The sequence below is a fragment of the Branchiostoma lanceolatum genome, chromosome 5 (assembly GCF_035083965.1).
Source record: "Branchiostoma lanceolatum isolate klBraLanc5 chromosome 5, klBraLanc5.hap2, whole genome shotgun sequence".
NCBI classification, from domain to species: Eukaryota; Metazoa; Chordata; class Leptocardii; order Amphioxiformes; family Branchiostomatidae; genus Branchiostoma; species Branchiostoma lanceolatum.
This window is the reverse complement of record NC_089726.1, coordinates 13,297,033-13,323,574: the sequence shown is the minus strand read 5'-3', so window position 1 is coordinate 13,323,574 and position 26,542 is coordinate 13,297,033. Positions and strand designations below refer to the sequence as shown.

The 26,542-nt window shown below is 41.8% G+C and overlaps 2 protein-coding genes across 3 annotated transcripts; one reads left to right on the top strand and one right to left on the bottom strand.

Moving 5' to 3' along the window:
* Positions 1-3,197: 3,197 nt before the first annotated feature.
* On the bottom strand, positions 3,198-12,963 carry LOC136435869 (transmembrane protein 196-like). The gene is made up of 3 exons (XM_066429581.1): positions 12,306-12,963; positions 4,094-4,150; positions 3,198-3,533 (listed from the first exon to the last, which is right to left on the bottom strand). The coding sequence occupies exons 1-3, from the start codon at positions 12,558-12,560 to the stop codon at positions 3,198-3,200; spliced, it is 648 nt and encodes a 215-aa protein (XP_066285678.1). The 5' UTR covers positions 12,561-12,963.
* A 760-nt stretch (positions 12,964-13,723) lies between these two features.
* Positions 13,724-26,259, top strand: LOC136435261 (glutamine--tRNA ligase-like). 2 transcript variants are annotated; one of them, XM_066428573.1, is made up of 26 exons: positions 13,724-13,858; positions 15,184-15,328; positions 15,480-15,589; positions 16,048-16,123; positions 16,290-16,354; positions 16,600-16,659; positions 16,916-16,985; positions 17,205-17,231; positions 17,524-17,580; positions 17,915-18,000; positions 18,222-18,308; positions 18,706-18,805; positions 19,190-19,268; positions 19,524-19,632; positions 19,955-20,085; positions 20,446-20,538; positions 20,714-20,851; positions 21,248-21,335; positions 21,526-21,611; positions 21,815-21,872; positions 22,027-22,131; positions 22,251-22,343; positions 22,718-22,845; positions 23,033-23,099; positions 23,433-23,558; positions 23,968-26,259. In XM_066428573.1, exons 1-26 carry the CDS (start codon positions 13,748-13,750, stop codon positions 24,019-24,021), a joined length of 2,349 nt encoding a protein of 782 aa, XP_066284670.1. In that variant the 5' UTR covers positions 13,724-13,747; the 3' UTR covers positions 24,022-26,259. The 2 variants fall into 2 exon arrangements, with proteins under 2 accessions (XP_066284670.1, XP_066284671.1); XM_066428574.1 differs by lacking the exon at positions 17,205-17,231.
* The last annotated feature ends 283 nt before the right edge of the window (positions 26,260-26,542 follow it).

The window sequence follows — 26,542 nt, the reverse complement described above, 5'->3', positions numbered from 1 at the left end:
GCGGATGGTTTTAGGCAACAGACATCATTCACATCGCACAGTAAGACAATCGAAGCCGCGAAGTTCTCTTTTCTTCAGCCAGTCACGCAGACACGTTTCGACGACGTGGCTTCTTCAGTTGTTCAGGCTCGGTGATTGCAGCGTCTAACTAACAGGAAATAGTCTAATTTCCTCTTTCTACGTCGGATTGTGACATGCGTTTTAGTTGGTGCTTCGTTGACGCGTTGGGATTTTCTGTTGTAAGAATAGTTCAGTTCAGGTTGTTTGTGCTAGGGTATGTTTCATTGACGATATTCGTTACTCTAAAAAAATTGGACATCACCAATCCATCTTCTACTCTTTCCTTTCTTCAAAAGAATGAGTAAACAAGCTCCCTTCTCTTTAATTTCCTCCGAATAACCTCCTACCGTCCTTCCAATTTCCTTCCAGCCCGGGGGTGCAGACCGTTATCTGTTTGAATGCCTGTCTCTGCTGCCCTGCCTCTGCTACTTCCTGGAGTCCGTGTTGAGGGGATATGAGAGACACCACCAGGTAATTACATCTGCATGATAGTGTTGTTGATTACTTCAGGGTCCGGATCCTGCTGAAGCACCTTGAGGCTATAAAGTACCGGACAGCTAAACACCTTTCTACAGGTCACTCCCAGGGATTATAAGCTGTTCAAATGAGGCTGATTGAGTCTGCGATACGGAAAGGAATCTTTATGACTTAATCATTGCTAATGTGACAACTCAAAAAGATGCACAAACGTCCTTGACCAGTGTAATACGAGCTAAGCTTAAGTACCACCTTTGTCATATTCGTTTTAACTATCATTGTTTTTAGAACAAATCAAAAGGTGTTTTTTAAATCTCTTTCTAACACTACGAATGATGCATAATGTGAATTCCTGAGAGGGTTTGTGTATAGTATGACTGATGAGCCGAAAAGGTGAAAATGAGTCCCACAAAACTACATCATGAATCATTCACGGTAACATCACAGCCAACAGTCTACAACTGTAGTCCCTTTCATGTCGTTTTTAACGCTACATTTGTAAAGGACTCGCCTGAAACAAAGTAATAGAATTTACTACATACAGCTAGAGTAAAGTATGAGCAAGTGAAACCTGGATGCAAAGTTGTTGATCAATTCATTTTATTGCAAGATGACTAAAATCAATGGTAATCTGGATGGTCAAGATGAGAGATACTCGGTATATTATATCACACCGAATGTACAAGAATAATGGTGTGGATTGAACCATACGTCAACATACTGTATCGTGATGTACACGTTTTGTAATTGCCGACATGAAGTAATTGCTAATGTATTGAAACAAACGTGACTGCCATGGGACTGCCTTATCTTGTGTCAGCGGGCACACAGCAGGGGGCTTGCCATTCTACGTATCAACTCATAACTACGAGACCGTACATGGTAGCCAACCCATAATGACTTCACCTGACGCTTTCATGAAGCATTGCTTAATCTTCTATGTATACTAAGTGCCTAGTCTCCAAGGAGATGTTATAAGGGTAAATCACAATATTTTCTAGCTTGCTTGTTTTTCTGACACAACTCTTCATGACACAATTTCCCCTTTTTACAATCTACCTCTTGTAACATCTGCCTGAAGATCTCAAACTACCCTAACTGGAACTACGATGGCTGAGCTATGCAATGTAAACGATATTTTCAAGATGGCACTTGGTTATGGACGCTCCTGTTTTTAGATATTGCTAATGTGAGGATATAAGTCCTTTCTTCCAGTTTACTGGATTGAGAAATGTGTATATATATATGTATATGCTACATATGAAAACAGATAGTATCATCTTTGTTATGTACAGAGTACGGTAGGATCTGTGAAGGCCCCTTTCATTTATCACTCAACAGTCATACTGTATCGTCGTAGTGCTCCTGCAGTATACAACTCGTTTGTTGTATATGAATCGTCATATTTACAATGTATAATCCATATGGTAACAGTTACCAGTAAATACGTTCTTACCAACTTAAATGTAAAATTGACAAAAATCAAAAATGACACAAGAAATAGACTAAATAGCAAATATACAACATTGGTAGAGTCATGGAAGGTCTGGTATCAGCTGAGATGGACAGGTCCCCACTATACCGATTGTCAAAAGCAAAATATCCACCTCGAGGAGGACAGAAACCTCAAAGTCTTATATGTTAACTTTACGACTTGGTTGATTATTCGTCGCATCAAGGTCCACCCTTTCACCCATGAACCCCCTATCGACAGATGAATATACCCCTAGTCTTTACATGGATATATGCACATTTGCTCCGTAGATAGAGCAGTATGTTTTCTCCATTTGTTTTCTATCACCCCCCTCTTAACGACCATTTGTGAACCACTCACGATAGAACACGTGTCCTTCCAAGTGGTGTGAAGCGCTCTCAGTTCGACAGTTCAGCAAAGGTTGTGCGTCATTATCACTCATTGATTCTCTACCTCCTGACTACCTGCAGTACTTTCTATGAATTAATTTTTTCCTTTCCTGCGCACATTGAAACGACGTCTTGAAGGACAGGATAGTAAAACAGGAATTATTACTTGAAAATGTGAGAGAGATTTTGAGAGAGGTCAAGTTGTTCTATTCATATCTTGTTCAAAGTTATGCAGTGCTCCTCACAATTGTTCTATTTACATGCATTTATTGGGAGAAATGGGAAACGTTGTCTTTTCAGATTCCTCGTTCTTCTTTTTTTCCCCGCCTAAACATATCAACTGTTGGGAATTGACGTGACACTAGGGGAGTTCATCTTTGAGGACCATAATGCTAGATCTAGACGACCTTCCTTGCCAGGGATACTGCAGATGGGTGCAGTAGTCAATATACCTCCGTAGAAAACGAGGATCGAGGAGAGAAACAGTCGGTAGTTGCTAGTAAATATTATATCTGTTTGCAAATGTTTGAACCATCTCTCTCTCTCTCTCTCTCTCTCTCTCTCTCTCTCTCTCTCTCTCTCCCTCTCTCTCTTTCTTTCCCCCTCTCTCTCTCTCTCTCTCTCTCTCTCTCTCTCTCTCTCTCTCTCTCTCTCTCTCTCTCTCTCTCTCTCTCTCTCTCTCTCTCTCTCTCTCTCTCTCTCTCTCACGCACACAAGTCCCGGCCTTTCTCTTTCATGTTTACACGAGTAAGAATGTCAAAAGACCAGAATATGCTATTCTTGGACAACCCGATGTCTCAAGTGAGCTCGTTGACTTGATGTGACGACCCGGGCGCCAGGGTTCCTTCCCTCATCATGAACAGCCTCCTCTTCTCTTCCCGCGCGACTCTGCAGGCGAGGAACGTCAGTATGATGGTGGTGGCGCACCCCACCCCGGCCACAGCCGTGGCTCCCCGTGCCAGAGCCACGCTCTTCTCCAGGCCTTGTCCCGAGCTTGGCACGGCGGTAGGCTGTCCCAGCAGGGAGATGTTGTCCTGGGCACTACCCTTTCCGGAGGCTATCACTCTTAGAAGCTGGATAGTCACGATACTGAAGACCAGAGATATGATGCACGCCACTATGAAGCACAGGATCTGTTGGTACCAACGACAACAAAAGAGACATATTTCACATATGCAAACGCAAATGCCACCTATTACATCACTTGGGTTACTAGTACCTTTCACGTTTAAACTGCAGGGTGAGCAAATCTTGTTATGTGGTTTGGACATGTTGGATAAAAAGGTTCCCTTTCCATGCGTTAAAGCACTTAAATACACAGTAGAAATCCTCTATTGTACTTCCAAACTGAACTAAAGCCTTCTGACATGTTAGCGTGACGAATACTGCTTTTATTCCTCATTTATCCTTGAGATCGCAGGACCCTAAGCCGCTGCTGATAACTAACTTTACAGTCTGCTCGACGAAACAGCCTTTTCAGCACCAAGGACAGGAGCGGTGTGGAGAAAATGGCGGCCCGGTGATTTCTTTCACCAAACGGGTTTCTGTAACATTCACCATAATCAAGTTTATATGTCAGACTCTTGATATCCTTTATCTGGCCAATAGTAAATCATACGTCACTATGTTTATCACCTCCCATTTGACTTATCATATATATAAGCGCATTAGAAATGATGAAAGAGATGCTCACCGCCCACGCAGTAGTCTTCCTTGCACAGATCAGACCGAGAACACTGCAGATGAAGAACTATGTGTAGAGGAGATAAAAAACACGTGTGTCAGACTGTAAAATACCAAACGATAGTACATCAAGAAGACAAATTGGGCCTTTCCTTCAAGACTACACGGTTATGTATTACAGGATCATTGAGGTCAGGCACAAGGGCATGTACCCCCGTCAGGCCAGAATTACCAGCCGAGATATCTCCGCTCTACCCCCGTTGGTCGGCAGTTATTGGTGATCCTAATCTACAGACCTACTGCCTTACAATAATCCCCGGCCACGACTTTGACCGAAAAGCTCTCTCAAAGGTCATAAACATTGATCTTGTACAACGTATTCTTTTACTGTTGTGAAAGTCGCCATACAGGGTGTGCTGTAAATCTTGAAATATTTTATGTATCATGTTTATCTAAAAATGATTTTCTGTCAGTAATGGACTCAGAACGTATGTGCTCACGATCGACTGCTCTTACCCCCTACCGAGAAATCAAATCCCCTCGAACCTAAATGAATTTACAGTATCTCATGGCGCCTGTGTCTTAATTAGATTAAGTAACAAGAAGATTAATTGTGACAGCCTGGAAGATTGATGTCGTCCCCTTATTTACAAATTAGTTCCGGACGCTCGTTAGCGCGGAATGTGCCCCTGGTTAATTAGTCTGTCAACCAGTTAAGGAGAAAATCACCGATAAGGAAAGTGCCATGAAGATGTTTTACGCATGCGCAGATGGGACAAGGAACGCATGCACTACGCTTGACAGATAACTTAAACATGGGAAGGTGAAAATCACCTGCGCTCTGAATGATTTATAAACCGTAATGTATCTTATATATATATACACATTCTCTCTGTCTCTCTCTCCCTCTCCCTCCCCGTACATATTCAGATTCTGCCTTCTTGCTGGCAAGGCCGCGGAGTACCCCAGGCAACGACGTTAGCACGACATTGTTGATGGATTATGACTATACCACATCTCCGGCGACACGGCTTGACTGAGCACAATGGCTTACGGAATCAGTTCACATCTGCGCCACATCGCAGCTAAGGTGGCAAAGGGGACACTAATTCTTCTCAATTTGTGTCAGACATTATGCTACCCAGTGGGAAAGACAATGTATACTCTAGTGAACTCGAGGCTTTACCACCAACCCCTAATAAAGGGCCTTACGGGAGGCTTTCATTCTTATCTTTTATGAACAGCCGTGTACGTGGGTGAAGCATAAATGCTGAAATAGGACTTCTAAAGAAAGATGTTGTGTCATTGATACAAAAATAACACCCCTGACGCCGTTTTAACGAAAAGGGCGCCAAAACGACTAACATTAACAGGTCTGCGTGGCATGTCGATCAGTTACTATATTTCGATATTGCTACCGGCAAAGTTATAAAGTCGTCTAATGATAGTAATGTACAGTCTACGAACTGCCTATTTTCGGTCCATTATGCTCGTCATTCCTGAGCTGAGTCTGTAATAATTCTCTAAAGCCGGCTACAAAGTTTGCGGTGCTTTTTCAAAAGCAGAACGAAGTACGCAGTATTAGGAAATGGTTCTATGGGATGTAAGGAAGGCATCCGAGGCTAAGACAGATGGCTCTAAGGTTCTGCTGTTGTCTATTCTGTGTAAACTTGGTGCTTAAAGACTTCTAAAGCATACATCTGTCCAAGTCGCTCTATGTCTGAAGCGTTGTAACCTTTACTAGAGGCTAGAGGCAGGTCGATGATACGCGAACCTGTTTTGTTTCCTTGCTGTCCGTCGTTGTGTCTGTTTTCTATCACTTTGATCTATAATTAAAAACGGTATCTTCTTGCTTTATGTGCGCTATCAAGTTTGTTGAAAAGTAGAAGTAGAACATAAAGTTAGAATTAGGACGCATCCCCGATGAACGGATCACTGAGAATGGAACTGTAAACAACACATCCATCTTCATACAGCCATCCAGCCGACTGTCAGCTCCCTAGCGCCACAGCTATCTATAACAAATCAAGATAAGGCGGGAGGGAAAGAGGAGTCATTATCCAGCAGTCCTCTTCTGTCGTTACCGAAAGATGCATCACGATGTCAGCTGGTAAGTGGGACAATGATTCAAACAGCCTTGTCCTGCGTGTTAATCATATTCAATGGAAGTAGCTCACAGATCTTGGGTTCGAATCCTCTGACATGCCCCGTTCACGTTGTGCCATTTGGGAAATGCACTTTTTTTACTCCCTATCCCTTGGACGTGAAATGGAGGTCCCGTGTTTAAGGAGAGCCACACTAGGAGCACGTAAAAGAACCCACCGGACTTATCGAAAAGAGTAGGGGTCTTTCCCGGTTTGAGTGGATCAAATAAATCTGTCCGGATATGCAGCTTGTACTGTTCGGTACAAACTTGGTGTGTTACGCCATGAGGTGGTTTACCGGGTATGCAGTACAAACAATGACGAGGCAAAATATACTTCGCTATCAGATTTCAACAAACAAACAAACAAACAAACAAACAAACAAAGACAATAAACAAACAAAACAGTCGGAAAGTGGAGGGCTAACGACGACAATACCACAGGCCCACACACGTTCATGTACCAAAGTTTTGACGACTCATAATGTCATCACTGAAACTAAACGCCTTCATCCTTTAATCATAAGCAAGTGTTCTTGCTGTTTCTAATGGCGCGGACGTGGTTTAAATGTACACCCTGCTGTTTGTAATGTTAGCTATCGCTTGCTTATTTACTCACCTGTGTGCTGGCGTTAATGTAAGTTCCATAACTTGATTACGCTATATATCATCGCCCTCTGTTGCTTTTCATCGATGTTTTCGATGATTATGATTAGAAAAAAAAAAAACAATTGTCGCAGGATGCTTTGAGGGTAAAAGAGTTAGTTAACACTCGAGAGGAATTATTGGTATTCATCCTTCAAGCTATAAAAATGTAGTACAGTACGTAGAAAGTACAACGCGTGGTATTCTTCAAGCTATGTTAACTATTCCGTTATATATTTCCTGCTAAAAGGAAAACAAATCTTTGGGAGCCATCAAATAAACCACTTCGATACACGTATACCTTCTTCGCGTCTTATCATATTTCGAGATCGTCTTAAAGGTATCCTGGAGGTTCCATCCTTGGGGAGTGTCGTTATCGTCCGTGAGTCTTCCATGGCGAGATTGTTAGTTTAAGGGTGGCTTTACACTGAGTCTACTTTACCCGAACTAGTCCACTTTAACTGGACTAGTTCGCCTCCCGTTCCCAGTCTAAAGAGGAGAATCCGGTTTCTCCAGGAACCGCACCAGACCACATCCCAACCCTGGTCTAGTCCACATCAGCAGGGGGTCAATGCGGTTTCTCTCTGTGTGTAAAGAGGAAACTGGCTCCGAGACCGCTTTCGGGGTCATGATAATGATATGCTAATAAGCCTGCGCTAGCAATAGAAGCATAGTTTCCTCATTCTGAAACATTTGTGCAATAGTCATTGAAAGTTTTCGAATGTTTCAAGTGCAATGGCCTGCCACCAGTGGCAGCTTCTTCTTTGGTGTTCTCCTATGACCCGATCAACGTGCCCGGCTTGCAGTATAGCCAGCGCGGCGAGGACGAACGCCGGCGGGTTCAAGCCTGGTCTTGCCTGTCCCTGTACATGCGTCTCATCCTCCTTTTTTTGTTGGGCCCGTACTATTTCATATGCCAGAAAACGCTTGTAGCAAACATAAGAAATATGAGAGGAGCGACTGTAATATCTTGCACCACGGGTGGTGCACTGCCCTTCCGCCCGTAGGTCTAAAGACAACCGATCCGGTTCGGAACCGGTTCCGATTATTCGAAGTGGACTGTGTCTAAAGTGACTCTAATTTGCTCCAACCGTAAGCGCGGGCTATCAAAGGACGGCTTGTAAGGTTGGAATTTACGATGTGCCACCCCGAAATTGCCCGCTCCACTATGTTAAATAATTCATCAGAGCCAGGCGCTGATTTTAGTGGCCTTTGTCGTGTCGTTAATTGAAGCCACTCTCCATCGAGGTCCTTCCTCTTCATTCCCGCCTCCAATTATGCCTCCCAGGCCCAAACTACCGATACATTTGGGACTGCGTCGGTGTTTTGTATCTTCTCGTAGCTCGGGAACATACATCCCATTAGAGACAAATGGAACCGCCTGCCTCAGGGCGGGTGATCGTCGCGTTCAGTAATGGACCTACACACATGTATCTATTGAAAATGTTAAGGAACTACTGGTAAGCATTCTTTATATCACATTGTCGGAGGCGAAATATTGACAGAACTTACCAAGGCCAAGGTAGCCTGGGTATCATCCTCCGTAGTAACCACAGGCTCAGTCTTTTCGCCTGCTAATCACGGTTACTACGGAAGATGGTACCCAGGCTAAGTTCAAGGGAGAAGTAGCGGCCATCACCTCTTACTAGTCAACAAATTGACCACGTGTCTCTAGCATAACTCTTACATTCAATAGGTATCGACATTGACAGGACATGCTCCCTCATCTCTCAGGGGAGGGCCTGACATATCCGGCAATCTAGTATTGTGTATCATATCTAACGCACGAAACCGGTGTTGAAGGCGAAGGGCTTCGTATTTAACGAACATACGCAAACACACACACACACACACACACACACACACACACACACATACACACACACACACGCACATACACACACACAGACACACGCACACACAGACACACGCACATACACACACACACACACACACGCACATACACACACACAGACACACACACACACAGACACACGCACACGCACACACACACACGCACACACACACACACACACACGCACACACACACACACACACACACGCGCGCGCGCGCACACACACACACACACACACACACACACACACTACTCTAGCATGTCTAGGCGACTCCCGTGAATAGCGTTCGTTAACTGCACTACGGAATAGGTGGCACAACTCCTCACGTAATAGCGTTGCATAACGTCCAACTCTGTTTAGGCATACTAATACATCATACTTCTGAAACTGTGGATCTTTTTTCCTACCACAGAAATCACATCGGCAAGAAGATGCATGCTCGCCGACTTCTCAAAGCGGACCTTTCTCTGATAGACATTAAGATAAGCCTTCCAGTGACACGAACGTAATACCAGCCGGCGGGAGATCTGCCAGGCGCTGATGAAGCATGCCTGTGATGTACAAACCGACTAATAAGCAAATATCGACCGCGGTAAGGGGAGTCTTACCAACCTGAGACGAAGAGGACAACAATGACAACTGAGACTTTCACACGGAGCAGGTCTAAGACTTCTTTTGAACATCTCGTGAGTGAAGGTCATTGTTAAAAAGATGAATGCGCACGTCTGGGATATTGACCCAAGTTTAGAAAGCAGAATAAAAAAATGTGGTGTTTTCCGACTTAAGCACGTCTTTCAAGTTGGCTGATAACATGTTTGAATGTGGATATTTTATGTATGTTGGGCGCAAAAGCAGAGTTATGTTTGACTTACGCTCTTGAGGTGCAAACATCAATTTTTCAATTACGTGTTGAAGGAAAAGGGATGTGCATACCGATATGTATAGTATACAATAGGTTAGTAAATGGAGAAGATATCAGATGGACTACATTCGTACCTCCAGGAAGCCTTAGCTCTATGCTCATAATTTATCAGCATCGACCCCTCCTTCTACTACTCACAGTGTAATTACATGTCCTGTGCGATGGAAATCATTGTTTTTGCTATCGGCAGATCTTATTGGGACCAGGTTTTACAATGCCCCGAGTACTGTCATACTGATATACAAATGCATTCGGTGCAAAAGGATCCATTCAAAATCAAGCCGTCAATGACATCTAGTATAAGACACGACCATCTGAGATCTACCATCTGCAAGAGACCGTCTTCGATTTTGAAGACAGGTTCATGTGAGGTGATAACCCCTCTTCATTACATGTTATCGGGTTTTGTTGCCGCGGTTCTCCTATAGTTACGAATTCTCTGACCTCAACGCAAGGTCAGAACCTCTAGAAAGGCTAATAACTTTTACTATACCCTCATCAATTAGTTAGAAACCAGCTTACGTAGCGACATGCGGGCTAACATTGCATCCCCAGAAGGTCTGTATGTTAATAACCTAAAAAAGAAAAATTGACAGCCTCAAGCCTGTTTTAATGTATAGATGCCTTATGCTGTTTATTCTGCCATTATATGAAAATGCTGTTTTTAATTCGCACTTAGAGTAATTCCAAGCTTACGTGATGAAAGCGTGAATGATGAAAAGCTATTTTACCTCCCGGGTTGTCTTTTCAAACTGCGCTGTAATATATGGCCTGTTGGCCCATTAGAGGTATAATGGAATCTAGGATTACTCGAATGCTGGGAAAAATGTGTTCTAACGTTACACCACCCCTGCCGCCTGTCCCGTTAAGAGCCAACCTGTTATAACCGTGAGAAATGCCGTCAGGAGACCCACAGGAGATCACATTTCTCGCAGCTGATTTTCCGTGTACAGATTTGGACAAATGATTTTGTTGTTTAGAGAAGGGAATGGCAAATCAGTCTCTACAAGGCTACCTACGCTGGCTATAGGGAGAATTTGCCAGGGGAGTTTGGCTACCGAAGGTCCAATATCAATAACCGGCTAATGTTAACCTTACCACAGACTGGCTCTCCTGGCCATTATTCCCTCAGTTTTGCCAAATTCCGCGATCCGTACCACAGTAGAATTAGGCCTGCTGGAGGCTATGGCAGATGCTAAAATCAGCGCAGAAACAATGTATGTACATTGTAAAGTACTGTACATCTTTAAATGAAATAAAGCATATATTTATGCGCTGGACATATTTTACGGTAACATGTCAGAAAAGTCATCGACTACCTTGTCGTATCCTGCGGGGACGGAATAGAAGGGACGGGCTTGTGACAGGTTCCTCCTAAACTACTGTCTCCAGGCTTTATCTGTGACACAAGGGGTAATGCGTTTTGACAGCGTATTTTGTCACAGCTGCAATGAATGTTACATAGACACTGTTCACATACTGGCGAACAACGTGAAACTGCTTTGAATAGAAACCAGCATACTTTGCCTTCTGAAAAATGATTTTAGCGTCAACACACATGTCAAGCTAACAAAACAAGTAACATAACCATTATGCTGGGTGAAGTCCAGACATCTTTCTATGAAAATCAAGATTTTCTGATCAAAATTCTTATGTGTAGCCCTGATCAATGTGAACATGGAAGTCATCCCCAACAAAACTAGCTCTCAGCAACCGGTTTTGGCAGTTCGCTGAATAGTTATATATCAATGTAAAGGCATTGCGAGATCTTAAGAAGAAAAAAACAAGAAAGAAATGCTGTATTTCTCATTCCTCGAGCTGTATACTGGATGACTCTGTATGGGACACTGCTACGTGGTCTGTATAAATCTGATATAAATCCATGTATCCCCCTAGCCTCCGATGCAGACTCCTCCCGGCTGTTTTCTTTTTCAAGTTATTGTTTTATACTATTACATTTTTTTCTAATTGCTGGCCGGGCCAACAACAACAAATGTAATGGTAAAACTGGAACCTAGAAAATGAAAACAGCCGGAAGGAGTCTGCAACGGAGGCTAGTGTCCCCCTGCCAATCCCCTGACCACGTCTCTATCTTTCTATCGTTTGTCACGTTGTCAAATCTTCCCGAGTTAATGGGTCCCTCGCTCGACGCCGACTTATTGACCAGCATATGGTGTCGCCACGGTCAGATAATGACGAGGCCACTCGTGTGAGAGATTGAAATGTTGTATCCTAAGTTATAGATAGTGGCGGAGGTAAAACGGATGTAGATGCGGCCATTAGGACAGCTCCTTCGCCAAAGGATCGATACAATATTCCATTTCAGATTTGATTGAAAGCTTTGCGTTCTTGATTTGACTTGTGATAGAGGATCACATTAGATTGAATTACCAAAAGTTACCAATATAATATGATTTACAAAAGCCGTGTACCGAAAACGTAGTGCATTTTGAGTAAGGCTGCATTGACTCAGACTTCTTACAATATGAAACCACACACGAACAGTCATTCTTCGACCTTCAAACAGGGGGTCCTAGGAATCAAGAAAAGGGACGCTTTTACCATCAATCCAGACTATGTATCCTGTGGGTATCATAGTCATAGATTAAAGGGACCCTCTTACCCGCCGGACCACTAGGAGGATTTGGTACTCACACAAGCGCCGCAGCAGATCGGCGACATGCTGTTTCTAGACGTGATCTTCCCGCCCGGCGTGTACACGGCGGCAGCACCCAGCCCGATCCCTGTCGACCCCACCCCCAGCAGCAGCACGGAGAACACCGCCAGGGCAGCCCGCAGGGTCCGCATGCTGCGCCTGTGGCGGGCCTTCTCTTCCAGTTGCGCCCGCTGCTCCCATGAGATGGTCCTCGCCATCCCTCGTGGCCGCCGCAACTTTCCCCATGAGCCCATGCGCCAATTGGACAATTGGCCACACAGTTATCAGCACAGACGCCCCGCACCGCACGGGCGACCCACTTTTGTAGCAAGGTACCGATCAATCCAGCAACTGACGCCCAGTCTATGGATGATGTATTATAATAGCACGGGGATGATTTGGGCTGACAGATCGCAGGTGTGATACGGCGGAGGAGATTTGTTGAGCGCGTTTTCAGAGTGATACCTCTGTACCGTACGCCAGGGCTATCATTACGCACCTCGCCTGACGCTCTCACGTGTAAAATGTCACTCATAGGACATGTGAGAAATCATCCACGCGTTTGCTCCACTAAATCAAGGTTACTTAGACCCCGCTCAAGAGCGCTTGAGAGCTGGGATTGCAGCGAGCGAGCAGATGGAGTGCCGGAGACACACCGCGTAATGGATGTCAAGAGTCTGTGCGCACACGTACGAGCTCTTCGTGTATAGGATGATTATAGATATAACTTTACTCGCTTATCCTGTCCAGAAAAGGACCTTACGCTGATAGCCACTGCATAACCCGATCGTAATCCGCCTACAACCTGACAGCTTTAGTTCGAAACTGGCAAAAAGTTAAGCTAAATTACCAAAGATCGAGAGGACGTTGCCGAATCCTAGTCGACCCCTTCTGTGCTGTGCGAACCTTTGTGATTACTGGTCGTATTGTTATACTTTCAGAAGAAACACAGATCTTGATAAATCCGCATCAGAGCTTTCTCTTTTCAGATATGTGAAAGTCATTTATTAATAAAAGACAAAGGTGCAACAACGATACATACTGAAAACAGCATTGCTTGTGATGTAACGTTAGTATCATTGGTGATGCACTGCAGTTTCATAATCACTTATGGCTAGTGAAGAGGGGGAAATTCAGAATGTTATAGCTAGTCTAACGATATATTCATGATAGGTACTCAATATATAGGGCCTAGCATTAGGCGCGCCGCTAGGAGCGTGATCATATGATCTAGTCAGTGATAAACAAACTTTCATCTAAAATAAATCTTTATTAGCCGTTACCTGGTGGGGAATTTATGATTGACGCTTTTTGGGCACAGTTTTTTAACCGGCTTCGGAGCAGAATTGAGACCACAAGTTGTGACACAACAGCGGACACACCCCCTGTAATATTCAACTTTCCGCAAGGTGCCGCATGTGCCAGTCTTGCGTCACTCAAGATGGCGGACACACTGGACCTTTTCGTCAGCGTGGGTCTGAGCGAACAGAAGGCGAAAGAGACTCTAAAAAATGAGATCCTGACCGGCGAGTTGAAGAACATCATCAATGAGGTATTTAGGAATGTTAGATCTTACATTTTAGGCTACTTGGACCTGGCATTCTTTCGTGAGCAGGTCACAAAATAAGAAACGTTCATTTAAATGCCCCCCCCCCCCACGCCCTGTGTGTTGGTGGAATGTTGCGAATATAATATTTGTGATGTTTAAACTTGCAGCTATTCCTGTTTTGCATCCCATGTAAAGAAATATTGTGTCACTGTGTATGTGTATGTACATGTCACGTTCATGTTTGTGTGTGACACATTTTGAGCATACTACTAGTAGTGATGCAAGATAGTGCAAGGATCACAGCTTGATCACAGAAAATTTATGGCTTCATTCAACAGGGAATTAATTCTAAAGGTCTGAAAAATTCAAACGAGAATTCCAAAGGATTATGTTGTGCATTTACGACAGTGTCATTGATACTTTCAGAGATGCGTTTGAATACATTTGCAACAAAAATGTGTCATTAAGCAGCTCTCCACTTTGTGAGATGAATATAACGTTAACTATATAATAAGGTTACCACTATCTGCATGTGGTGAACATTTTCTATACTGAGTATCTATAACATATAGTTTGTGCAATATGGAATCACAGTCATTCTAGCCCAACTTGCCTGGGGCTCTGGGGGATAGTAATTAAGTTATAATCAAAGACAATATAAAATAACAAGGAGGTTTACTAGTAACAGAGACCTCCTTGGTTGTAATGTGCAGCTCGTAAACACTGTCCCCTAAGGCCTTGTAAAATTAGAACGGTTTATTGTGGGTTTGCCAATTATCAAAGGGACATTTAACACTTGGTCCATGGTCCCTAGGCAGAGTCATCTTTTCCTCTTTTGTTTAGTCCCATGTTGCATTTCTTGTTCTTGTGTCATGTTGAACTCATTTTAAACTTATTACTTACAGCAATACAGGACTACTAAATTTTCTAAACCCAGAATGACATTGATAGCTGAAAAATCTTATTTGCTTTTCATCGAAAGCTGTTGTGACATGCAATAAACTGTTTTCTTGGCACAGTTCTCCCAGAAACTGTAGGCTGATGTAACATGATGCAATAGAGAACAAGCTGCTACATTTTTGTACTTGCATGATGCCAGACAATGGTCATAGAGTATGGCCATTATAAGGAATGATTGGGCAAAGTTCAAGTAGATGGATTAAAATTTAAATGAAGACAATCATAATTCATAAACAGGAGCGAGTACAGAGCATTACACAGGAAAATAAGTTTATTTTTTGTTATAATCAATGACTGATCAGTCATACATATCCACTAAGTACAAATCAAAAGTCTAAAACACAAGTTTTTATTGCTCGTCTTTTCAGGCCAGAAAGCACTGCAGTACCATTGACAAGAGCATGGGGGTGCTCCTGTATGGTATGGCCACCAGGCTGAAAAGCAAGGGCCGTGCCAACTTTTTGACAGAGTACATCGCAACCAAGAAGATCACCACAGAGCTACAGTTACAATGTACGACAAAACTATCTTTTTTAAATCATACGTCATACATTACAATCTTTTGAATGCTTGCATTGTTCATTATTGTAAAAGATAAGATGAGATTGGTACTTACCATATCCTACTTTACTTACATGTTTCATATATCCTTTGCCATCACCAGCTGCCCTAGACTATGTGAAGTCCCACCCAGTGGACCCTGTGGATGTAGCAGCCTTTGAGGAGGCGTGTGGAGTTGGAGTGGTGGTTACTCCGGAGCAGATTGAGGATGCCGTGAGTTTATTTCCCTTTAGTTATCATTCGGAACTCGCCCTCCCCTAAGTCTTTAACAAATCCTACTGCAATTTGTTTTCCCTTCAGTCAGGGGTTTTTCTAGAAAAATTGAACAAGAGGGAGCACACACAGGCGAGGTAGGAAATTCTATGTATTTATGGAAGAATCAATCGCTGAGGGAAGGCTGTATCCTGGATATTAAGCTAAAATCTGAATTCGACAAGGGGGTGCTGGGCTGAAACAAGGGGGCGCAGCGTCCCTCTTTCCTGATTTAGATTAACCCCTGCCTTCTGATACATATGGTATTTGTTATACTCAAATAATTTTGATTTCTTTTGGAGCACAAGAATTGTAGTGACCTAACATTTCGATATGGAACTTGGAAGAGAATATGCAAACAAACAAACAAAGTGAAGTAGGAATAACAAAAACGGCATATGTTCCTTCTTTGTTTGCAGGTAGAAGAAGTGATCAACCAGTACAAGCAGGACCTTCTGCAGAAGAGATACCATTTTAACATAGGCATGCTTATGGGTGGGTTTTTGTTTAAATTTCACATATGTACTTAGGAAATAGTACATAACTATCAAAAGTTGTGGATTTGTTAGTACTTGAGCAAATATTTCTTATTTGTTCAGTCATAGACATGTCATATGTAGACGCACACAACTTGATATGTCATTGTTTCCTCTGGTACCAGGCAAGGCACGTGGCAAGCTGAAGTGGGCTGATGGGAAGGCTATCAAGAATGAGATAGACATGCAGGTGCATTATGGGTTCTTTTCCCCACCGTTTAATGTTACTATAGCACATCCGTGTTGGGCATGTCAGATGTGATATTTTGTTACACACTGTAATTTTTAAGGTATATCAAGCTGCGAAAATCCAAACAGAATCTTGGTTGACTTGTTTTCTTAATTTCTATTTGAGATAAAGTGCTTTGCAAACTGAATGTCCTAGTTGTGCTTGTGAAAAAATAGTATTTCACGGTTTTCCATTGTTTTCAACAGATTTTAGACCTGCTTGGACCAAAGACCGATGCAGACAAGGAGAAACCTGTAAAAGCCAAGGTTTGTGATGGATGTGGTTTCACCTCATTACAGACATGCTCAATTTAAGTTTGTGTGATGGCAGATAAACAATCTCAAAAACTGATATCAACATGAGATAGATGGGCATAACTTGCAAGGTTCCAAAAATTGGGCTTTGATTGAAAGTTTGAGCTTGGAAATGGCTTTTGTTTTATATTTTAGGATTGTGAATTGTAGGAAAGAGTGGAAAGTTAAAGATTTTTTGCAATATCTGCTGGATTTTGTTTCTTTACAGGCTGCTAAGTCAGGCAAGGACAACGTCCCCAAGAAGCTAGCGAAAATGGTGAATGCTGCTGAAGATGAAGGTAAATCAAATGTTCATCAAGATACAATTTTCCTTAACAAGTTACTTCCATTTTTGTCATTTTTCCTTCTTGGTATATGATTAATTCATTGCACTTAGTGGCTATTTGGTGTTCTTTAAAGTATTCTATCGGAGACAAAGCTGTTAAACAATGTAATTTTTGCTTAGCTTCAAAAACTTGTGGAGTTGTTGATGCGTAACAGCATGTTCTGTTTTTCAGGGTCTGGTGCTAGCATGAATGGTGAAGGTATGGTGATGGTTTCTTCTCAGGGCTGATTCACTAATAATCTACTCAGAAAAAAAGTTGTTTGAAATCCTGTTTGGATGTCCCAATTAATGAATTAGATAATTAATCTAGTACTGATAAAGAAACAGTCAGAAAATTGTGTCTTCTAAGCTCCTGCTGAAACTTGTTGAAACGACTGTGAGATATTTGGTGGTCTTTGCATGAAGATGTACCTTTGTACATGTGAAACTGTTTTCTCCTCTTTGGTGCAAGGATTACCAGTTTGTCATGTGTCTAATTCTGGTTTCCATAGAGACAAGGTCACTGATGGAACAGTTGAGAGGTCACGCTGTGAACTTCCACAAAACTGGTAGGTCATCACCTAACATCATCGCAAAATTAGATAAGATAGTCTTTGATTAAGTGTCATTCAAAACAACAATTAAAAAAACAAAGTTCCTCTCAGAATATAAAATGCAATTACATGTAGTTGTATTGAAATGTACCCAACTTTGATGTAGGTTTTGGATTTCTTATGTTGGAGGGAAATGGCATTGATTTGAATTAAGATTTTTCATGAGAAATTGATGATTATTGTACATGTACATGTATATGTGATAAAGTTTTTTTTTCCACAACTCACTATATATCTCAGGAAATGTTGACTCATGCAGAGTAACACAATATTTTCTAACATCTTCCAGGTGAGAACTACAAAACAGAAGGCTATGTGGTCACACCCATGACCATGGAACTCCTGAAGGAACATGTCAAGGCAGTGGGTGGAAAGGTAATGGCGTATCTCCTTTCCTTCACCATGGACAGCAGTAAAAAAGTACTGTTGACCACAAAAAATACATGTGTATCAGTAAGAAAACAGATAAAAGTGATGTTTTCATCTTGCTTTGATTTCCAGTTTTGAAGAATCAACAACCGTGAACAATTATAACAAGTCTGGTAATGAAACTACATAACCTGTACTAAGGATGACTCACCTGCGGTTTTCTCCAGGTCTGGACCAGGTTCCCACCTGAGCCCAACGGCATCCTGCACATCGGACATGCCAAGGCCATCAACTTCAACTTTGGCTATGCACGGGTGAGACAACCAGTCCTGTATGCTATATTTAGTCCTGTAAAATAACTTTTCCTGTCGTGAACTGATGAAAGGCACTAGTTTCCACCCCTCATTCCAAAGTCGCTCAATATTTCTTCCAAATATTTAGATAGTGTAACAGCCTTCTGTAAAGGATGCATTTTGAACCGTGCCCTACGGTACCTTCCTCATTAGCATAGCTATTAGTAGCAGCAATCTATTAATGTGACTGTTACAGTGCTTTTTGGTTAAAGAAATCTGTAAGTAAATGATATTCTTTGTAAGATTTACAGTTATATTTGTTTTGTTAGATCTATAATTATAGATCTTTTATTATATTGCAGTAAGTTTCAGTTATTTTTCCTTTTTTCTGACTTGCTTATGACTGTGTTGTTCCCAGGCTAACGGAGGTGTGTGTTATCTGAGGTACGATGACACTAACCCAGAGAAGGAGGAGGAGAAATACTTCACTGGTATCCGGGAGATGGTGGAGTGGCTAGGTCAGTTCTGCTCTAGTTTGTACTGCCAGTTATGAAGGATTCTCCTTGTGTGAAGAACATGATTATTCTTAATGCACTTGTCTGCATCACTTCATCAAGAAAGCCTTTTTCGCACTTGAATATGGCACAGATGTCAAAACCGTTAAGTGCATTTCCTCCAAAATTGTGACAAATTCTGTTAACTTGCTAATGAAGCTTATGACAAGAAGTAGGTTGGTTGTCTTTTGTTGTGTTAAAGGAAATTATGTAACTACAGTGTACATTTTGAAGAGTATTTTTTATTTGATGATTTTATCAAATTCATTAGCCAAATGCCAGGAAAGATTGTGCCATTTCTTCATGTAAGTTGTAACGTTAACATATTTCCAACCATTCCCTCTCCAGGTTACAAGCCATGGAAGATCACCCACTCCTCAGACTACTTCCATGAGCTGCATGCCCTGGCTGTGGAGCTCATCAAGAGGTCAGGCAGAACAGAAACATTCAATTGTTAGAGTTCCCTCAGGAAATTCTGTACATGGGTTCTATAAGATTCAGTCAACAACTAAGAGGAAACGGTAGCTGTGATTAAAATATTCTAGTAAAACTTTCGAAATGAAGTTAATTGTTAGGGAAATAGATTGATAGCAGGCCTGTACATAATTAGTCCGGCAAGAAGAGATTACAAATTGATTTTGATTTTCCTTGCCTCTCATTACTGTTAACTCTTTGTTTTCAGAGACCAGGCTTATGTCTGTCACCAGAAGTTGGAGGAAATCAGGGGCCACAACCCACCCCCCTCCCCATGGAGAAACAGGCCCATCCAGGAGTCACTCAGGCTGTTTGAGGTACATGAAACTTCACATGTATTCAGCACAGCATAGCACACAGACAGACATGTCAAAACAACACTTCAAGCACATGGGATGAAGTAACAAAGGTATAATGTGACCAACAAGCTTGTACATGGAACACTACTTACGGCGGTAAGGTCCCAATACATTTGCCTGGGTGCCATCCAACTACTACCAGGGCTCCTATACTCCCTACCCTGATTTTTTTAGGGTAGTGAGTGTAGGAGCCCTGGTAGTAATCGAATGCAACCAGGCTACCAATACATGTATTAAACAGTGGAAATGGGTAGACTACATCGTCTGTTGTTTGTTCCAGGACATGAGGAAAGGGAAGATTGCGGAGGGCGAGGCGACGGTGAGGATGAAGCACATCATGGAGGACGGGAAGGTGGACCCCGTGGCGTACAGGATCAAGTTCACGCCACACCACCGGACGGGAGACGAGTGGTGAGGAACAGTTTGGTCCAGCAGTCAAGTCAGCTAGAATATTTTGTCAATGAATAATGAAAATACAGTCAAGCCTGGTTTCAGTAACCAGTCAAGTAGAGGCAGAGGAAAATGGTTGCTGAGAACTATGTAAAAATGAATGAAACTGTACATTATAATTTTTTTGTGGCTTGTGACTAGAGGTGGTTGCCTGCACCAGATGGTTGCCCAACCAGGTTTGACTGTATTAAGTTTGCAGTTGTATGATATTTGCAAAGAAGAGAAATTGAGAAGTTATTAACAAATGTTTGTGATACTATATATATTCTGTCCTCCCCTGGGAGGGTACATGTACCTAAGATGCAGATCCTATTTTCACAGGTGTATCTACCCCACCTATGACTTCACCCACTGTCTGTGTGATTCACTGGAGAACATCACTCACTCACTCTGCACCAAGGAGTTTCAGGCAAGGTAACTATAATTGATTGTTCCTATAGTCATATGTATATTTTTTATGCAACTAAACACTATTAAAAAGTAGCCTTGGTACTTGTCATGTATCAGTCATTGGGCACTTATTCTGCTGGTACTTCCATACTTGCCTTGTGGTATTTGAAGCACTAACCATATGTGTATTTCTCTCAAGGCGCTCCTCTTACTACTGGCTGTGTAATGCCCTGGACGTGTACTGTCCTGTACAGTGGGAGTACGGACGCCTCAACCTGTACTACACTGTGGTCTCCAAGAGGAAGATTGTGAAGCTCATCACTGAAGGCATCGTCAGGTGAACAGTGTTCAACTTTGCGATAAGTTGTTACAATGTTTGATCAGTTCACTTTGTTAGATACTTGCAGAGTTTTTGCCAGATTTTAGATGAGAATGCATAGTCTGCATGATCTTTTTTTAAACTGTGAGGCTTTCTACATGTTGTATATCCATTGCGTTATTGAATCAAGCAGAGGAATCCCTTTGCCGTTGCACCCCAGTGCACCAGTGCTTAGATCTCACAACTTAGACAGATAAGCATTCACTACCACACACAATTCATATGATATTATTTTTTCCTATCATTCTTCTCAACTTGGTCCAATGTATGGAATTCATATAGTTGAGCAGTACAGCCTATTGGTTGATATATACATGTAGTTTGAATATTCTCTTGATTATTTCTTGTCCCCAGGGATTGGAACGACCCTCGTCTGTTCACCCTGACAGCTCTCAGGAGAAGAGGCTTCCCCCCTGAAGCCATCAACAACTTCTGTGCTAAGGTATGTGTGCACTGGCAGCTCAGTAACCCTCTCTCATGTTTTATTTATTTTTATCTTCAGAATGTATTGTAAAGCTCAAGTAGAATGACATTTAGTCTCACATCAAACACACTCACTTTGAAACAAACAATGTTACTGATACTATATAAAACTTTGTTTTTTGTTCACGTTGTTTTCTGTCCATTGTCAGGTTGGTGTGACCATGGCCCAGGTCACCATAGACCCCTCCCTACTGGAGTCATGTGTACGTGATGAGTTGAACCTCACAGCACCCAGGTAAGGTTTACTAACCATGCAACTCTGGAAATCATAATACACTTCACAGTCACACATGATTGTTGGATAGGGGTAGGAAATTATCACCATAGTTTTAATCAATTGTTTTCAAGTACAGAAGTATGTTAAGTCTGTAAAGTCAGTCATGAACCAATAATTATGTTGAGGAAGCAAATGTATGAGTTTTGTTTTGTTCTATGCAGGGTTATGGCAGTGTTGGAACCACTTAAAGTCACCATCACAAACTTCCCATCAGATAAGGTTTGGACTGATGCCTTTTTTTATTGACTCATTATTGATGATTTTATCTGGTTTGATTAAGAGATGAGTATTATTCGGTATATATAAAGGTTTTTAGGCCAATGCTTGGCCACTTTGATTGACGAGGTGATTAACCTCTGTTCTTTATATCCAGGCCATAGACATCGATGTCCCAGACTTCCCAGCAGAGCCCAGCAAAGGGTCACATAAGGTCAAGTTTGGCAAGACCATCTACATTGAGAAGACTGATTTCAAAGAGGCAAGTGTTGTGAGCTTTGTAAAAACAGATACTTTTGTGTATTTTTTTGTTGTACATCGTTCTGCATAACTGCCCTGCAAAATTTAACAAAAAGTTGCTTTCGATTTTGCCTATGCTAGAACATGGAGAAGGGATACCGTCGGCTTACCCCAGACCAGCCTGTAGGACTGAGGCATGCTGGATATGTCATCACACTGGAGTCTATGGTAAAGGTAAGAACCCTGATTCATCATCATTCACTGGTTTCTCTATCTACAGTACTGCATCTGTATTCAGTCTTTCTTTATCTTCTTTTTGATCTAGAATCTTGCAAGCTCCATAAACTTGTATGTATACTGTACTGTGAGTCAATGAATCGGTAGAAAGGAAAAGGAAAGTTTCATTGAAGCAAATCAAATGATAGTTTTAATCTCAGGAGAGCTGCAGAACTTCCTTGAAGTTGATGAAAGATAAATTTTACATGAACACTGGAAATATTAGTAAATCATATTTATATGCTCACACAGTTACGATTTAAAAGATGTCATTTTGGAACTTCAAGATACATGTACATTTAGTCCAAATTTCTGCTGTGTTTTTTCCTTAGGACAAGAAGGGTGAAGTAACTGAACTGAAGGTGAAATGCCAGAAGGCAGACATGGCTGAGAAACCAAAGGCCTTCGTCCACTGGGTGTCTGAACCAATCAGCTGTGAGATCCGCCTGTATGAGAGGCTGTAAGTATCCTTAGGGAGAAACTACATGTAGGAGTGATTTCTGAGGGCCTCAGGGTTGCATCATGTTTCAATGAACCTTTCTGCACTTCTTGTTTGCAACCAGTCAGGGAACTTCTTGCCCAACACTTTTTAGATTGCAGATTTCAGAATTCTTAGTGTAGTTACATGTATGTATCATATCTTGCAGATTCAAGCACAAGCACCCAGAGGATCCAGAGGAAGTTCCAGGAGGTTTCCTGACAGATTGTAACAAGGTACAAGCCAGAGAAATAGATTTGATTTATTAGGCTTATAGCAAAATTGTGGCGGCCAATTCCCCCAAGCTATACTGATAACACAGCTGTTATGTAAAGTGATGCAAGTTACATGTACAATATGTGCAGTGCACCTAGTAGACACTTACAGACCTTCCACCTTTTTGCTTCTACCTTTTTGCTCAATGTCTGAGAAATACCATTTTCCCTCTCCAACAAATTCTAACAATGCACAAACAATCTCTGATAATGAAATGCAAACTTCTAAACTTATTTCCTATGTAGACAATTCACAGGGTTTGTGCTAGATTTGTTGCTTCTGTCTTGCCCCAGGACTCCCTGACTGTGATCCCCGCTGCCCTGCTGGACGCCTCTGTGAAGGGTGCCAAGGTGTACGACAAGTTCCAGTTTGAAAGGATCGGCTACTTCTCTATAGATCCTGATTCAAAGCCAGACAAGGTCAGCTTTTGTTGTCTTTCCACTTTGTTGTCATTTTGAAACAATCTAAGAATAAACAATTTGATATATGTATAGCAGGTATAAACGCCCTTCGGCGTAACACACCAGCTGCAGCTTTGCAGGCACACAACGCAGCAGCAGCTGGTTATATTGCACTGATGAATGACCTGTCACACCTAAACTTTGCATATCTAGCTGCAAGCATTTAAAGCTAATAATCTATGAAGATGATCTTACTGTACATTGTACTTGGTGGCTATGACTTCTATGCTACAATAATGACAAACATGTTTTTGAACACCTCAATCCAGGGTTGATAACTGTGGTACATGAGTCTGGTACTTAGTATCTGGTTTGTGAGTAAGAAACAATTCACAATGAATAAATGTTCTGTTTCTCTTTTTCACAGCTGGTGTTCAACAGGACCGTCAACCTCAAGGAGGATGCTGGGAAGAATGTCTGACCCCAACTGAGGGACGCTGAGGAAAATGTCTGACATGGTGGTGGATTCTGGGAAGACTTGCAAAAAGATGATGTAGAATAATAGGCACTAGACAATTATGGGAACTTTGCTGAGAACATTGCTGAGGAAATCTGTCGAAGTCATTATTTTTGGCAACATGTGACAGTTTACCTGATAACTCCAAATGTATGGTTGTATCTTGTATCAATAACACTACTGTAACCGGTGTTGTAAATGGTTTGCAGTGCTTCAAATTATGTGAGCAGATAACATTGGAACATGCCGCAATGCTGCCTCTTATGATCGCCCAAACTTCAGGAAATTTTGTATGCAAAGTCAAACAACTTCAGGAAAATCCATTTTTTCAAGGAGATAACTATTTTCATAAATGTATGAAAATAACTATATGTAGCATCAGATTCTTACATTATTAGCAGGGCTCTTTGCATATACCGTATAGAAATTTGCAAGACTTATTATATGAAATACATGTAGTCATTATAAAAGAGAATGCATAGATAGCCACCCAACGCATGTAGTACAAAATGTATACCCTTCAATACTTGTTAAAATCCCATATTGTATAATTTATACTTATGCCTCACAATAGACATGTAAAAGATGCTGTTAACTTAAAGTGAAATATCTACCATTGTTCACATCTGTATTGATATGCTGCTGGTCAGCTAATTTTGGTCTTTTTGACCAAACTAAAGACAGCCCTCTCTTCAGCCAATCAAAAGACAAGTCCAGCAAGCCAATTAAACTGGAGCAGTCTCTTCAGCCAATCAACAGAGAGTAACGTTGGGTAACCTAAATTCGGGATTTTTCCGATAATGGTTGACTAAAATCAATCTAGCAGAACAATAAACCATCCTTTTTTTCTATTATTCTGTCAGTATCATGTACTATCTTTGCACTAATCATGTATATGGTAGATTTTGTCTCTAGTCGTGCTGACACCATAATATTTCAACTTGAAACTACCGTCCGCCGCACGCACAATTACGGTGCTGTCGGACAGGGGGGCACATTAATTCGGGAGAGAAGATTCGTCTTGAATATCTTACCGCTAATCACATTTTATACAGCAGCTATTCGTTCCATCCTTGGCTTGAGGAGAGTGCTATGGATATAGACGTGTCCAAGTAAAAAAAAATACACGAAAAAACGGCCGTACCGCACACATCAGGCATTCGATTACATCCCGTTTGTTGAGTCGGTAGAACGTCACTCAAAGTCGATCCCCACCGTCATGGCAACGTGTACATTATTCATGGCAAGTTAGCTGGATGCCGTAGCAATGGTTATACTACTATGTCCATGTGTTCCTTGTTGTGTTAGGAGCAAACTTTGAGGAAAATATCGTCTTCAGTCCACTATCACACGCAACATTTAGACAAAAAAGTGTTCCTCACAAACCTTTTGTCGTCTGCTTGACGACATGATTCTGGGTAACAATATGGCGGCGGGAAAATACACGTGCCGTAGGTTGTAGCAACAAAGAGGAGTTTTGATGATTGATCACACTTAGAGTCCAGTTGCAGGTTAGCAAAAGAGATTGTAATAAGTTGTCTTGTAAATAATTGTGTTTAGCAGGCAGGAGATGACATTTGTCTTATAAACCAGCGAACAACCGTGCAGTGTGAGTCTCCCACGAAGCCCCCAGACTCTGTCAATAAGGGACGGAGAGTTTTTGACGTCGCCAACTTCTAATGCATGGTTATAGAAGCTTTTCAGACAGTGTTCTGAATGCGTTAGTCTGTCAAGTTTGCATTTCTAGCGGTATTACTGATGTTGCATCTACCACATATCCCTAAATACCCCGTTTTCGAAAAATCCCGAATTTAAGTACCCCACGAATTTATGTTACCCAACGTTAGTTACTGCCAATGATCAGATGTCATCTTGTCAACATACATGGATATGACCACTTTGCAGATATAGCTGCTGTCACTATGCTCAGATGTTGTCTGACTTGTAATATTTGCAGGCAAAAAATTGCCTTTGTGATCACAAGATGAAAACGAAAAGCATACACATAAACATTCAACCGAAGAACTTGAGAGTGGGGCATGTAACAGACCCGTCAGAAGAAATAATAAAGTAACATTAGAATTGACAGATTCTGTAATTGGAAGTGAGGTTGAAATCATCTTTTATTATGCACATATGGTGAAGCACCCTTTACGGCATATTGGTTACAAGGGATTTTACTAAAACTGACATATCTTGCAATAGTTTTGTAAGGCCACAGCAAGTAAATTTTATGGATGACATCCTCCGCAGACTCCAAAATTAATGAGATAGGGCGAAAAAAAAACAAGGCGGGCCAAAAAAAACAAGATTCCTATATCTTCAAATTTTGAGATCACAATTCTTGTTAAACAAGAATTGAGGCGACGAAATATGATATCATGACCAACAGGTCTTTTAGTCCTGTATTCAACCTATGTTTTAGTCCTGCATTCATCAATATATGATATAAAACCTCCTTCATTCAATAGTACACATGTCCTTG